The 12,883-nt window shown below is 42.8% G+C and overlaps 1 protein-coding gene across 1 annotated transcript; it reads right to left on the bottom strand.

The window, feature by feature from the left end:
* Positions 1-568: 568 nt before the first annotated feature.
* Positions 569-2,702, bottom strand: sox17 (SRY-box transcription factor 17). Its single transcript, XM_038809372.1, has 2 exons — positions 2,229-2,702; positions 569-1,939 (listed from the first exon to the last, which is right to left on the bottom strand). The coding sequence occupies exons 1-2, from the start codon at positions 2,518-2,520 to the stop codon at positions 1,008-1,010; spliced, it is 1,224 nt and encodes a 407-aa protein (XP_038665300.1). The 5' UTR covers positions 2,521-2,702; the 3' UTR covers positions 569-1,007.
* Positions 2,703-12,883: the final 10,181 nt, after the last annotated feature.

Here is a 12,883-nt window from a genome sequence, read left to right as displayed (position 1 = left end):
GGTGTTGACTTGCACCTTTGAACTTTCTTCTAAGTATTTGGCCTCAATAAAAGTGGAATTGTGTTCGTCAGATGGTCAGGTGGGCTGTTCGGTGTCTAAGTGTTAACTTGTGTTTCTCCATACATTCAAAATCATTGTTTAGCGGTGGTGAAAGCATTTTTAACAAGACATTGGAGCATTAACACTCAAGAATTAATCTGTTCTGCCTGTGTCTTGGTGTCTGGAGGAGATGCTATTGCTAAAGGAAGGGCCTCTGGCATTTCACTGACCCTCGTTACCATAAGTCTTGACTGACAGAATAGCACTTCCTCTAGGGCAATGAAACAGTTACAACAACGCGTACAATACACATTTTAAAATCGGAAATTGAGGTTGAAAGCAGCTGCGCGGTATTTTACTAGAAATCGTGCCTTTTCCTGCGGTTGTGTCCTGTATAATTGTGCGCTTAAATGGTGGGAAACACGGATTGGCACATGTTATTTGACATCCACTGGGATTTATATGACCAGTATCCCACCTTGCACAGAACAAGGATGTGGTCAGATTACAAATGCAGACTTTGATCTTAAAAGTTTCAAGACTTTATTCGCTAGTAATAAAAAGTGCAAAAAAGTACAAAAACATATTATTTCAATAAGAAATTAAATATTTACATCATGATTGCTGAAGCAATTCTCATCCAGTACAAACTGCGGGTACGCTGCTTGTGGAAGACACTGGTTCTACAAATCTCCCCATTATTAAAAAATAAAAGTCCAAGAGATAAAAAAAAGTACAACGTTTTAACATCATTGCATTCTGAAAGACACAAAAATACCGCCCCCCCCCCCCCCTCCAAGAATTGATCTGAAGCACAAAATGGAAGCAAAGATATTTTAAATATACAACCTTTAAATATCAGGCAACATTTTCAAAACACCCTGAGGACAACTACAATTTGAAGAAAAGCATTTTTGGTTTTTAATACTGTCGATTTTTTTGCCTTGTCTTTTATTAAAGATAGTCCCCTATGCCGAAGGGAAGTTGGAGTAATACATGGTACTGCTAGCGTCCGAAAGGACAGACGAAATCAGATTACTCTCGGCAGAAGTCAGTCCATTTGGATTTGCTTCTGGCACACTGTAGGCAAGTCCGGCCAGATCAGATCGAGAGACCGATGTGAGGTATTGCTCGAACTCATTGCGATCCACATCCGCCAGAAGGTCAGCCTGGCTGAGGTGCTCTAGGTTGTCCACATGGTGCGCCTCGGGCGGTGGAGAGAGTTGTCCAGCATGCACATGCTGCGACCGCTGGCTGTTTGAAGAACACATCTGGCTGTAGTACATTGCTACCACGTTATGGCAAGAGCTGAGCACCCCGTGGAAGCCACTGTCGTGTCCCATCTGCTCACTGTGGGGAAGGCCCAGCTCAGCCCGGTGCCTGCGGTACATGGCTATCTGGCTGTCCTGGGTGGAGTAATCGGGGTGGTGCTGCTGCTGGTGGTGGTGGTGATGATGGTGGTAACCGGGGCTGCTCCCGTAAGGCATCATTTGGCAATCTTCCTGCAAATGCGGAGGGAAAAACATGGAATTTGCTTCTAGCACGTCCAAAGGAGAGGTCTCCGGTGTTGGCAAGCCGAAAGTGTCCACACTGGTTGCCATGGTTTGCGCTTCCCTGTAATGACTGAGCGGAGGGATCGCGGTTTGCAGGCAGTAACCGCTGTCGTGGTAGGTGAGGTTAATATTCTGGTTACATACCCGCCCCTCGTTGCCCAGTTGTTGCTCGGAGATGCTGTGCATCAGGAGACCAGTGTCCACCCGCTTAATTCTCTTGATCTGCTTTCTCCGCCGCGGCCGGTACTTGTAGTTGGGATGTTCCTTCATGTGCTGCACCCGCAGTCTTTCCGCCTCTTCTACAAAGGGACGTTTTTCCGCTAAGGAAAGCCCTCGCCAGGATTTACCTGCAGATACACAAGGGAAATACACGGTGAACATGTCATTACCGAAACTCCATGTAGCAGTCCCCACCACATTTATCTACTTTCAACCAATAGAGCTATCTGGAAATCCGCCTTTCACTGAACGCTGTCAGTGTACAGCAAGAGTGCATTATTAACGCTAGGTTTATTCATGCACATTTCATTCACTATATCCACCGCTTGAAATATCATGAGGGGAATATCAAATCAGTGTCTAGCTTTTATTTTAAAAGAAAGAACCTATATTTCTTTCCCCAGTCCCTGTTCTTACCCAGCATCTTGCTCAGCTCGGCGTTGTGCAGGTCCGGGTTTTGCTGAGCGAGCCTCTTGCGTTCGTCCTTTGCCCAGACCATGAAGGCGTTCATGGGCCGGCGGATGCGGTTCTCGGACTTGGATCGGTTGGCACTGTTCGCCTGATCGGCAGCGCTGCCAACCTTGGCATCCCCGATGGAACTCATGGATTCAGCCCACTGGCAGGACCCCATCGCCGGCAGCATTCCCGCCATATGGCACCTACCCTGAATCTGGTCGTCACTGGCGTAACCAGCATCAGGGCTGCTCATTCCTGGAGTGGCACTGGTGTCAGGATAGAAAGTAAAAAAAAACACCCGGGCTTGCTTTTCTCCAGCCGGATCGGATGGGGAGATGGGCAGGGAGGGCACGGTTTAAATTTGCCCTGGCTCAGGCTGGGTGGGCAGCACAGACACACTTCACTCGCTATCTCCAATCCTCCGCTTTGGATGTTGCAAAGTTTTTGGCAACTGGGCTTGATAAGCACAAAGGCGACCAATCAGAGGCCAGGGGGCGTGGCTTTTCCGGGAAAGGTTGGAGGAGGTGGAGTCTGAAAGCGCCACCCACTCGCCCTGAACCATCCACCTCCAGGAGCTCAACGATGATTTCTAATGGAGAGTCCCGAATGTTCTTTCTGCTGTTAATAAGCAACTTTGACCAACAACGTATATTCAGAGCTGTTCAAAGAGAATCTGAATCCTAATAACAGTCAAGAAAAAGAACCCACAGACATTTATTCAGACCCAGTCTGCAGAAATAGGCAACTGTAATTTAAATGATCTTCACAATCAAATCGCCAATAAACCGGGCAAAGAAATGGTTCAGAAGTTCGGCAAATGTGTATTCTGGGCCTTGAACTAACTCCCATGCGCTCATTTCCAAACTACCTAACCTGCAGCGTGTATACAGCACACAGAACCTTTCTTTGTACTCTGAAAAGCATGCAATTTTCTTTAAATAAAGTATGTATTTTTAATTTCGGCTCTGTCACCTGTAAACCCCCCCCCCCCCCCCCCCCACACACACACACACCTCTGCCGTCCATTCTGTGTTTAAAATTCATTGCGACCATTTAATATTTACAGGATAGAACGATTGCGCCTCTGTGTCATAAAGACCCAAAGTCCTTGTTGAAATCAGATCCATTCATAGAATTGAGTCACCTTTAGAAGACCTACTACTGACCTAAAGCAGAATTTCAATGTAAATGCTCCAGGGATTCATTGGCCACCTTTTGGTCAGAAAGTAAATAATCCATTGCCCTCCCAACACTTGCAGAATATTACGGATTTTAGGCTAACCCGGAGCACAGGACAATTTTCTTGGTCCGGTACAAAACGATAACGAGTGCGGTCCTTTCTAGGACCAATCTGCTTTATTGACAAGAGTTTTCAATCTGCATTTCCCCGTTCCGTTTCTCGGAGTTCTGAAGAAGTCATATTTAAACTCGGAACATTCACGCTGTTGCACTTCTCCACATATGCTGCCAGACCTACTGAGCACTTACTGTTTTTATTACATTTCTCCGTGTTGCTCCACTTGGAACAGCTGTGGGATGGCGTTCAATTCAAACCTTTCTAGCCAGGTTAACCCTATTTAAAGTTAACATCTTAAATTGTTGTGATTCGATCTAGATATTAACTACATCTTATTTTCGTTCAGATCGAATCAAAACAGCGATGTTGATTCGGAGAGTTAAAAGTGTTCAGCAAATTAGATGTCTGATGAGATCAAAAGCTTCTACTCTTTATTGCATGTAAGCTGATTAATCAGATGTCCTGTTTAAAGTTGATCAGTAAAGTGTGAGTTATGCTACTTTTTTCCCCTGGTAAGCAGGAAAATGGAATTGTACATTGATTTAAAAAGCTAGCTTACACTCAACAATCTACTCTGCTGCCTCAGAGAGAAAAGCGAAATGTGATTCAAACAAAACCACCATTCCGAATTAGTTCACCTGAGTGATGAACCCAGGCCTGTTACAAATTTGGAATCGGCAACACTAGCTCTTGTCTGATGGGCGCACTCCCAACGGGCTTTCTCATTTCATTTCGAAACAGACCTGGAAACATACTCGAGGTCCGAAGGCTGGAATTTAAAAAGGCACACATCTAGCAATTTACCTTTTTTAGTCAGTATATCATTTCCACAAGAATGGTAAGAAAAGCATGTTAATACCTTCGATCGGTATTGGCAGTGCTTTGTTTTATAACACAGCCTGTGTCACTTGCTTCAACGACCAATGTCGATTTTGTTTTGTTTTTTTTCCAATTTAAAGTGTTTCCCCAGCCTGCTACGAAACAGAGGTGAACATTTTGATTAAATATCCCAATCAGCGCCGAAATCAAAATATATCTTGTCCTCAAAAGTATGACAATCACAAAACGGGTGGCCAACTTTGGTAAATTGAAACCAAAGTTTTACTACTTCTGAATTCCAGGAGTACCAAGGTGAGTGCTAATTGAACGCACATGGATATATCACCAATCTTATTCAATATTACACTGTTGCGAGTGTGCATACGCGGGGGGGGGGGGGGGGGGGAGAGGAAATCATACAAAGCTAAAGTAAAACGTTTCGTGTGAGAATGCCAATATTTTTCAGCGGTGAAAATCTGATATGATTTCCTGCCATGTAGCTTTAGCTTTCGGCCGAAGTTATGCATTACATTTGACCTCTTAGTTTACAACACTTGATGAGCAGTCACGTGTAAATAATATTAGATTACAAATGTTTGAGTCGTTGTTACTTCAAACTTTGTTCTGTGTTGCATGGACACGAATTGTTTTTTGTTGTTGTTTATTTTTGATAGACTGGTTTCATTTTGTGATCTTGTTCCGCCTGAAAATGAACTGCTGGCCACCTGCTCGATGCCATAACAGTATCGAGAATAAATCCGGTTTCTTTGCGATCAGATGTAATAAGATGTATCCCCGGCGGAGAGCGTGAATGGCCCTTTGAACGGATCCTGTTGAAAGCGCCGTTGAAATTAACATATTTGCTCATTTAGTTTAGGTCAAGAAAATATTCAAGAACAATGTTTTCAGTTCTGTCCTTTTTAATTTCTAAAGTGATGCCAGTGTACTGTTCAATTTTTCGATCAAATTATTTATTTCTTTGATAATATCGAATTGTACCATGGCAAATTGATGTGGGAAGAACTTCTACGATAATAACTAAAACTCCCTTATGAATAAGATCTTAACATCGTTAACATCCCCCTGTGTGTGTGTGTGGGGGGTGGGGGGGGGGGGGGTGATGAAGAAGAGGGAGGTGATGGGAAAATAGGGAAGCGGGAAGGAGAGATGGGGAAAGGGGGAAGCAGGAGCGAAAATAGGGATGGAGAAATGAGGAAGGGGATGGAGAAATCGGGAAGAAGGGATGGGAAATAGGGAGGGGGCATGGGAAGAAGGATGGGATGAGAAAAGGGGAGGGGTGGAAAGAAGGAGAGGGAAGTGATGGGAAGGAATACATATTAAGGAATAAAGGTAAGGGAACCCGGATAGGTTGGAGAACTCGGAGGAAAGTTGAAAATTTGAATTTTGAGGTTTTTAAACATAGACAAAAAATTAGGATGAGGAAGGATGTCTGGAGTGTATCCCAAAGAGCGAGGCTAACATTGTTACCGATACTGTGAGAAGGATAGAGAAAATCAGCGCAGTTTGGGGGTGGGTGTCTATGGGTGCAGAAGGGAGTTAATAATGGGAGTATTGCGATGATAGGATGGAAGAATGCTGTACCATGGATTGGGATCGCGAGGGTGACAGCAATGCGCAGGACGAGTCTTAGTTCACGTTTTGAAGCTAGGAGAGACCCCATGATTTCACCAGTAGTGAGATAAGAATGGAGATGGTCAGTGTGCAAATGAGAGAGAATAGGCTTGGGGTGGATAGGTTGTGGGGTTTAAACTCGGTTTAGTTGGGGGCGGACCGGTGCAAAGGGCCGGAGCTTTAGGTGGCGTGTCAAAAACCGTTGGCTTCCGTCTTCTCCAGGTTCAGTTTGAGGAGGTTTTGGCCAGCCCAGGACTAAAGTCAAGTGGGCAGCCCTGCAATATGGGAACTGATTGTGTGGTTGCTTGCAAAGAATTAGTTACAACATTCGATCGCTATTGATATTAATGGTAGTGGGGGAACATTGTGAACGATACCGGGTTAGTTTATTTAAGGAGCCGGAGAAAGCTGGAAATATTCAGCGGATAAGGCAAACATATCATTTCTCTTTTGCTTTGCAGATTTCCAGCGTCTGGAGTATGTTTCTATTGCTTATTTTTAATTTCGGATTCGTTCCATATAATAAAGTGAACGGTTTCATTCAAACCTTGTATTAAATTAAGGGGATTAGTGCAAAGACTAGACCCAGGGGATTTTTTCCGGTTTCTTCAAGATCAAAGTCTTTCGATCAAACGGATTTAGGAGTTTTCTAGTTGGCATTAGTAATGTATTCTGAGTAACCGTGAGTTCTACCCGGTGTCCAGTAAAACATTGCTCTTATTGTATTTAATTATGTAAATCGTGCTGGTCGCCAAAGGAGTTCAGACTGGCCACTTTAGACAATTGGAGAAGATAAGAAATGAGTTTTACCTGATAACCTTATCTTACACCTTCCATATCAGACAAACCCCGCCAAATGTAATACATTCAAATCGGGTTAGAAACCCTCAGCTCTGTTTTTACATGTCTTATTTCTGCGTTTTCTTGTTCTTTTCGTTAATGTGTCTACAGAAAGCAATACTTCCAATTTTATTTTGCTCGATATTATTTCTCACTGTTTTCACTTTCTGCTTCGCTATTCCTGTGAGTTCTCCCTCATTTCTCGTTACATTTCTCCTCCATTCGCCGTTTCCACAGAGGGAGTTAATATGCTTTTAAGCGTTCCCATAATTAAACCATTAAAATGTAATTTGAAATTACACCTTTCAAGAACTATTATTTCCAATACCGCGCTTTCCGGCGAATTTCCTTTCAAAGACTCGACCACAATGGCACTTCCTACAAATAAACCTTCAGTCTCCGGGTACAGTCTGCAATCGCAATGCTCTGTGTTATAGGTGTATAGTATTTTGCTCCTCCCCAGAGGGCCTTTATAAGATCTAAAAGGTAATGTGGATTGAATAAGAAAAAGAATTAGATAGACATTAGTTTTCATTATCCGAGAGAGCTGGCTGTGTTTCAGATGGACATCAGTGTTTGTGTCGGAGGTAAACTGCTGGTTATATGCGTCTCTATCTACCCCCTACCCCCCTCTCCCCAATTTAAGAAGAAATATATTAAAGTGTAGAACTTGTACAACATTTTCCTTCAACCCTAATCGCAGGGCGGGGATGTGAGTCTGTCTGTGTGGTGGGAGCGGTTTTTGAAATGAAACATTTCACACAAAAACAGTAGCAGAACCCTTCGACGAATCAATGCCATTTCTGGAATAGGACCCCTCCCTAAATCCATGTAAAACAATTGTCTGCAAGGGAAGAATTGATTTGGCCTCGGAACATTTGTGTGTTAAACTGTAACAATAGTCCGGGCTTGCCCTTTACCAAATAATAGAGCAACGCTCAAACAAAAGCTCACATTAGTAATGTGCTTCAATTCCAGCACACATTCATGCCACATAGATTGGGCGATGAGGTGGCACAGGACTGGGATAGGAAAGCCAAGAGCTTTGGTGACAGTCTGCTTGCTGGTTTCCACTAGGTAGGCGCAGCATTACATTCTGGGGAATGGTTTATTTTAATGCAATCACCAGATTGATGTTCTCAGTTTGAGTGTTCTAAATGGAATCGGTTACCTATCAGCATTCTGAGTCACCGATTGGGTAAATGTTTACTGAAATCTCTCTCACCCCCCATCACCAAGTTATTTATTTATCTATTTATTGCAAGTGCTCACATGTTTCGATAATTTTACGATGATAGCGTTGCACTTTGGTTTAGTTGTGCATGTGCAATTTTAGATATCAGGTGATGTACAGATCCACTGACCAATTCAGATACATGGATTTTTACTCGGTTCAGTCACCTGCAAAACAATGACAAACCCATGTATTCATCCAGGTATTTCTTACCTGACATGTATCGGTGACTCATTCAAACGTTTGGTTAATGCACGCTAATTAATTTGATAAGTAAACTGTTTGTTGCTGAAATGTCATGCCGTTTGGTGATTTATTTGACACGTGAATGTTCTCTTTAACACTCGCGTGGGATGTTCTTACCTAATCGCAAACAATGCTTGATACAACAGACATCTAACCTACAGCAACATGGAGGGAAGCAGTCAAGTTTCCTCCAGCCTTTAGGCGGGAATTGTAACCGACCTTACCCGTTGGGATATCGGTTTATGGGGCATGGGGGTGGCTAGCAAGGCCAGCATTCATAAGTTTGATACAAACAATCCGAATGTTCATTAATGAGTTTAGTTTAATAGACTAACATTCACGTGAAAATCGCTACGGTCAGGCTCCTTATACACAAGCGCACATCATAACCTTGGCAAAGTGAGGCAGACTCTTCCAGATCCTGGGGTGATCGTGTTGCATTAACATCGGTTTGAAATCTCTTCTCTTTATACCTGCACAAAGAGGCAAATCAACTCCGCTCTTCCTTTAGTAAAACGAACCGGTCCTTGTACCTTTCAACAAAGTCAGTCAGCCACACACGGCACTTTAGGGCAAATCTTCTGCCGGCTAATATGTGGAAATGAAACATCCATTGGAAAAGGTTACTTTACCCGCGTTGGCACACCAGCTCCGAGAGTGTTTTATCCAAAAGAACTTCAGGGGCTTCCCAGTAATTCTACGGATTCTCTCACCTAATGGTCCTGGACAGTGACAGGGATCCTTTTTTCTCGGGAAACGTGGATCAGTTGGATTAAATTGTAGCTGCTACCCTTTTTATTGTTAAATGCCCGGACACTACTCAAGGCAAAAAAGCTTCCCAACAAGTCCTCTAAGAAATACAAATGCCGACTTCAAAGGTATTGTAATTCAGTGTAATAGGGCAGTTACAATTAATAATCAGCCATTTGGATTGACTTCCAGGGAAAACACATCCCGAAATAAAAGTGAGCTGAAGCAAGCATGTATTTCCTTTGAAGGGCAGCCAAGAATAGGTTTTTTCACTTTTCTTTCTCTTTCAATTAGGTAAAGGAAAGCTTCAAAGCAACTCGTGGAGCCATTACGAACGGTCCCTTTACATTAAATAAAGAGGAATAAAATGCATGCTTGGCAAATGTGCTGCAAATTGAAATTTTCAGGACGAGGGGTCTCTATTTCTCTCTCTTTGGTTTCCATCTTATTTTCTATACTTTTAAGCTCATAATATGATGAAAGGAACATATTTAAGAAATTGTCTGCAAAGTAATTTTTAATGCAGATACTGGTATTGAACAACGTGCATTGTAAGTAGACGGGAATGTATGGGCCTGTATTCGCAGCCCAATCCACCGTCTTTATTGATTGATAAACCGTTACCTGTGCTAAACTGTGACTGCAGACTTTGGGTTGGTGAACACCCTTCATCTCCAGGTCATGGGATAACCGGAATATTGCTTTTTAAACATCCACGAAGGGTTAAGAGTGTGCTAGTGTGCAATGCACCGTTTGAACAAGGCTCGATTTGCCCCTGACTCTCGCTATTTGCTTTGCGGTGGTTTTTGAAGTCAGGTAATTGGCACATGGTTTTTGTTTGGGTCTATGCAAGCCTCAGTTTCGGGCGTACCATGTGTGTGTTTTTATTTGTTGTGCGGGTCTGAGGAGCCCCAGCAAGGCTACATTTTTTCCATCCATAGGGTCGAGCATCTTGACTTGTCATCGAATGGTCGCTCCAGATAGCGTGACTGCTTTCACATGCAAAGGAAGTAAGAACAAACTTGAATTTATAGAATGACTTTCATCAGCGCACCCAAAAACACTTCACTATAAGTGAAGTACTTTGTGAAGTGTACTCATGTAGAAAACATGGAAGCCAATTTATACCAGTGAGGGGATAATAACCACACGATCAGTTTTAGTGATGTTGACTAAGACAAATCTGGTCAGGGCAAATCTCTCGCAGAGTGACGTGGGGGATCTTGCCGATTCACTTGAGATGGCAGAGGAGACCTCTGTCTTATCTGGAAGATCACACCTCCATCAGTGCAGTCCCTGAAGTGGGGTTTGTACCCACAAACACAGAAGGAGAGATGATAACACTGAACCATGGAAGCTGGATCAAGGAGGGATCCTAGGCTCTCTTCACCCAAAGAAAATTAATGAAGCAATTGGGTTTCTGTAACAATCTGGTAGCTTTGATTAGTAATTGTTCTTTCCCTGTTGTTAATCACATGTTAGTTTTATAATTTAATATGCTGGGATTTAAATTGATAACATCTGGGTAGCTGGTCCAGTATAATAACACTCTGCCACTAACTATTTACAAGCACTAACAGATATATCAGATGATGTGGAGATACTGGCGTTGGACTGGGGTGAGCACAGTACGAAGTCTTACAACACCAGGTTAAAGTCCAACAGGTTTGTTTCAAATCACTAGCTTTTGGAGCTCTGCTCCTTCCTCAGGTGTGGTCTTGTTTGTTAATCTATCTGCTCGGATCCAAGATCAGGAATTTAGGGACTATTTGTATTAATTTCATGAGTGCAATAATGAAAGCTTTCAAAGTGCACTCATCTATGTATTTCAGGTTATCTAATCAACATTAGTTAATGTTGTATTTATGGGTACAATTTCAGCACATTCACATGTCCGCAATTGAACTCAGAGTGAATTATTCTCAAGTTTACTTTGGGCTCAGAGGATGATGGATACACCTATTTGCAAACTCCATTCTGATTTTGCTGTAATTCCTTTGCATGGTGACAGCATGATGCATGCAAACAAAAGAGATTAATTCGTTTTGGTGTTATTAAAGATAATTGGAAGTTATGTTCAGGAATATTTTTAGTTACAATCTGAATGTTGTCCTCTAGAGCCCATTTAACTTCACTCTTTGCACCAGAACTGCTGACGTCAGTGTTTATATTATGACTTACAGCTCTTATCTTAAACCATAGGGTTTAACTTTTGGGTCTTTGGATTGCTTGGATCTAATATCAACCATACTTATGTATCATTTTAAACCTTGTGACAAAATGGGAGTTGCTTAACTCCAAACTAAGAATGATACGTGAATGCATTTTAAGATTACAGCTACTGGGGCAGCACGGTGGCTCAGTGGGTTAGCCCTGCAGCCTCATGGCGCCGAGGTCCCAGGTTTGATCCCGGCTCTGGTTCATTGTCCGTGTGGAGTTTGCACATTCTCCCCGTGTCTGCGTGAGTTTCGTCCCCACAACCCAAAGATGTGCAGGCTAGGTGGATTGGCCATGCTAAATTGCCCCTTAATTGGAAAAAATGAATTGGGTACTCTAAATTTTTTTTAAAAAAGATTACAGCTACTGGCCTGAGATAGTTTAGATTGCAGCTCTGTCATATCTCAATTATCCTGCAGGGTTGAACCTCCAACCTGCTGGTCAGAGGTAAGCTCCTTGAGCTTTTCTTTGATTAATGAGTGGCATCTGCATTTTATAAATATTTCAATAATTCAGATCTGCTCTGAAAAAATGCCCAAGGTACCTCCATAGAATAATGGAATAATTAATTTTACAACACCAAAGGAAGCCATTTTGATCTATCCAGTTTATGCATACATTCTGTAAGGACCTATCTCTCCTGTGTCTGCCCTTGTGAACTGTTCTCTTTTCAATACTTTCTTTTTTTTAAATTCTGGATTTTACTTCAAATACTGCTTCTGGTCAGGCATTCTATATCCTAACAACCCTCTGCCTAAAGAAAATAACCTTTCCCCTTTATTTCTTTGTTTTTCGCAAATGTCAGTACTCTAGTGACTGACACGCTAACCAATGGAAATAAGTTTTACTGATTTACATTATCAGAATCTCACAAAAATCGAAATACATGTTATGGGAAGGGAGTGGCACAATAATAATGTCACTGGACAAGTAATCCAGAGATAAAAGCAAATGACTGCAGATGCTGGAATCTGAAACAAAAACAGAAAATGCTTTATAACCTCAGCAGGTCTGACACCATCTATGGAGAGAGAACAGAGCTAATGTTTTGCGCCTGGATGACGCCTCGTCAAAGTTAGAGAGAACTGGAACTAGGATGAGATTTATACTGTTGTGTGGGGGGGGGGGGGTGCATCTTGTGGAGCAGTGGACCATTGATAGGTGAAGATTGACAGATGCCATGGACAAAAAGACAAAGAGAATTGATGGTGATAATGATAAGAAGGTAGCTGATAGTTGTCCGTTAGGAGGTCAGAATATGTTAATGGCAGAACAGAGGTAAGCAGTGTGCCAAAGGACAACTTGGAAGAGGAAACAGATGGTCCTGATGGGGTGGGATGGGACAAGGGGAGACAGCGGTGACAGAACAACAGATCAAGGGGAAAATGTATTTGGTGGTGGCATCATGCTGGAGTTGGCGGAACTGGCAAAGGGTGATCCTTTGAATGCAGAGAATGGTGGGGTGAAAAGTGAGGAGAAGGGGGACGCCATCTTGGTTCTGGGAGGGAGGGGAAAGGGTGAGAGCAGAGGTGCGGGAGATGAATCGGACATGGTGAGAACCCTGCCAACCACAGTAGATGG

Source organism: Scyliorhinus canicula, chromosome 10, assembly GCF_902713615.1.
Source record: "Scyliorhinus canicula chromosome 10, sScyCan1.1, whole genome shotgun sequence".
Classification (NCBI taxonomy): Eukaryota; Metazoa; Chordata; class Chondrichthyes; order Carcharhiniformes; family Scyliorhinidae; genus Scyliorhinus; species Scyliorhinus canicula.
This window is presented reverse-complemented; position numbering and strand designations above follow the sequence as displayed.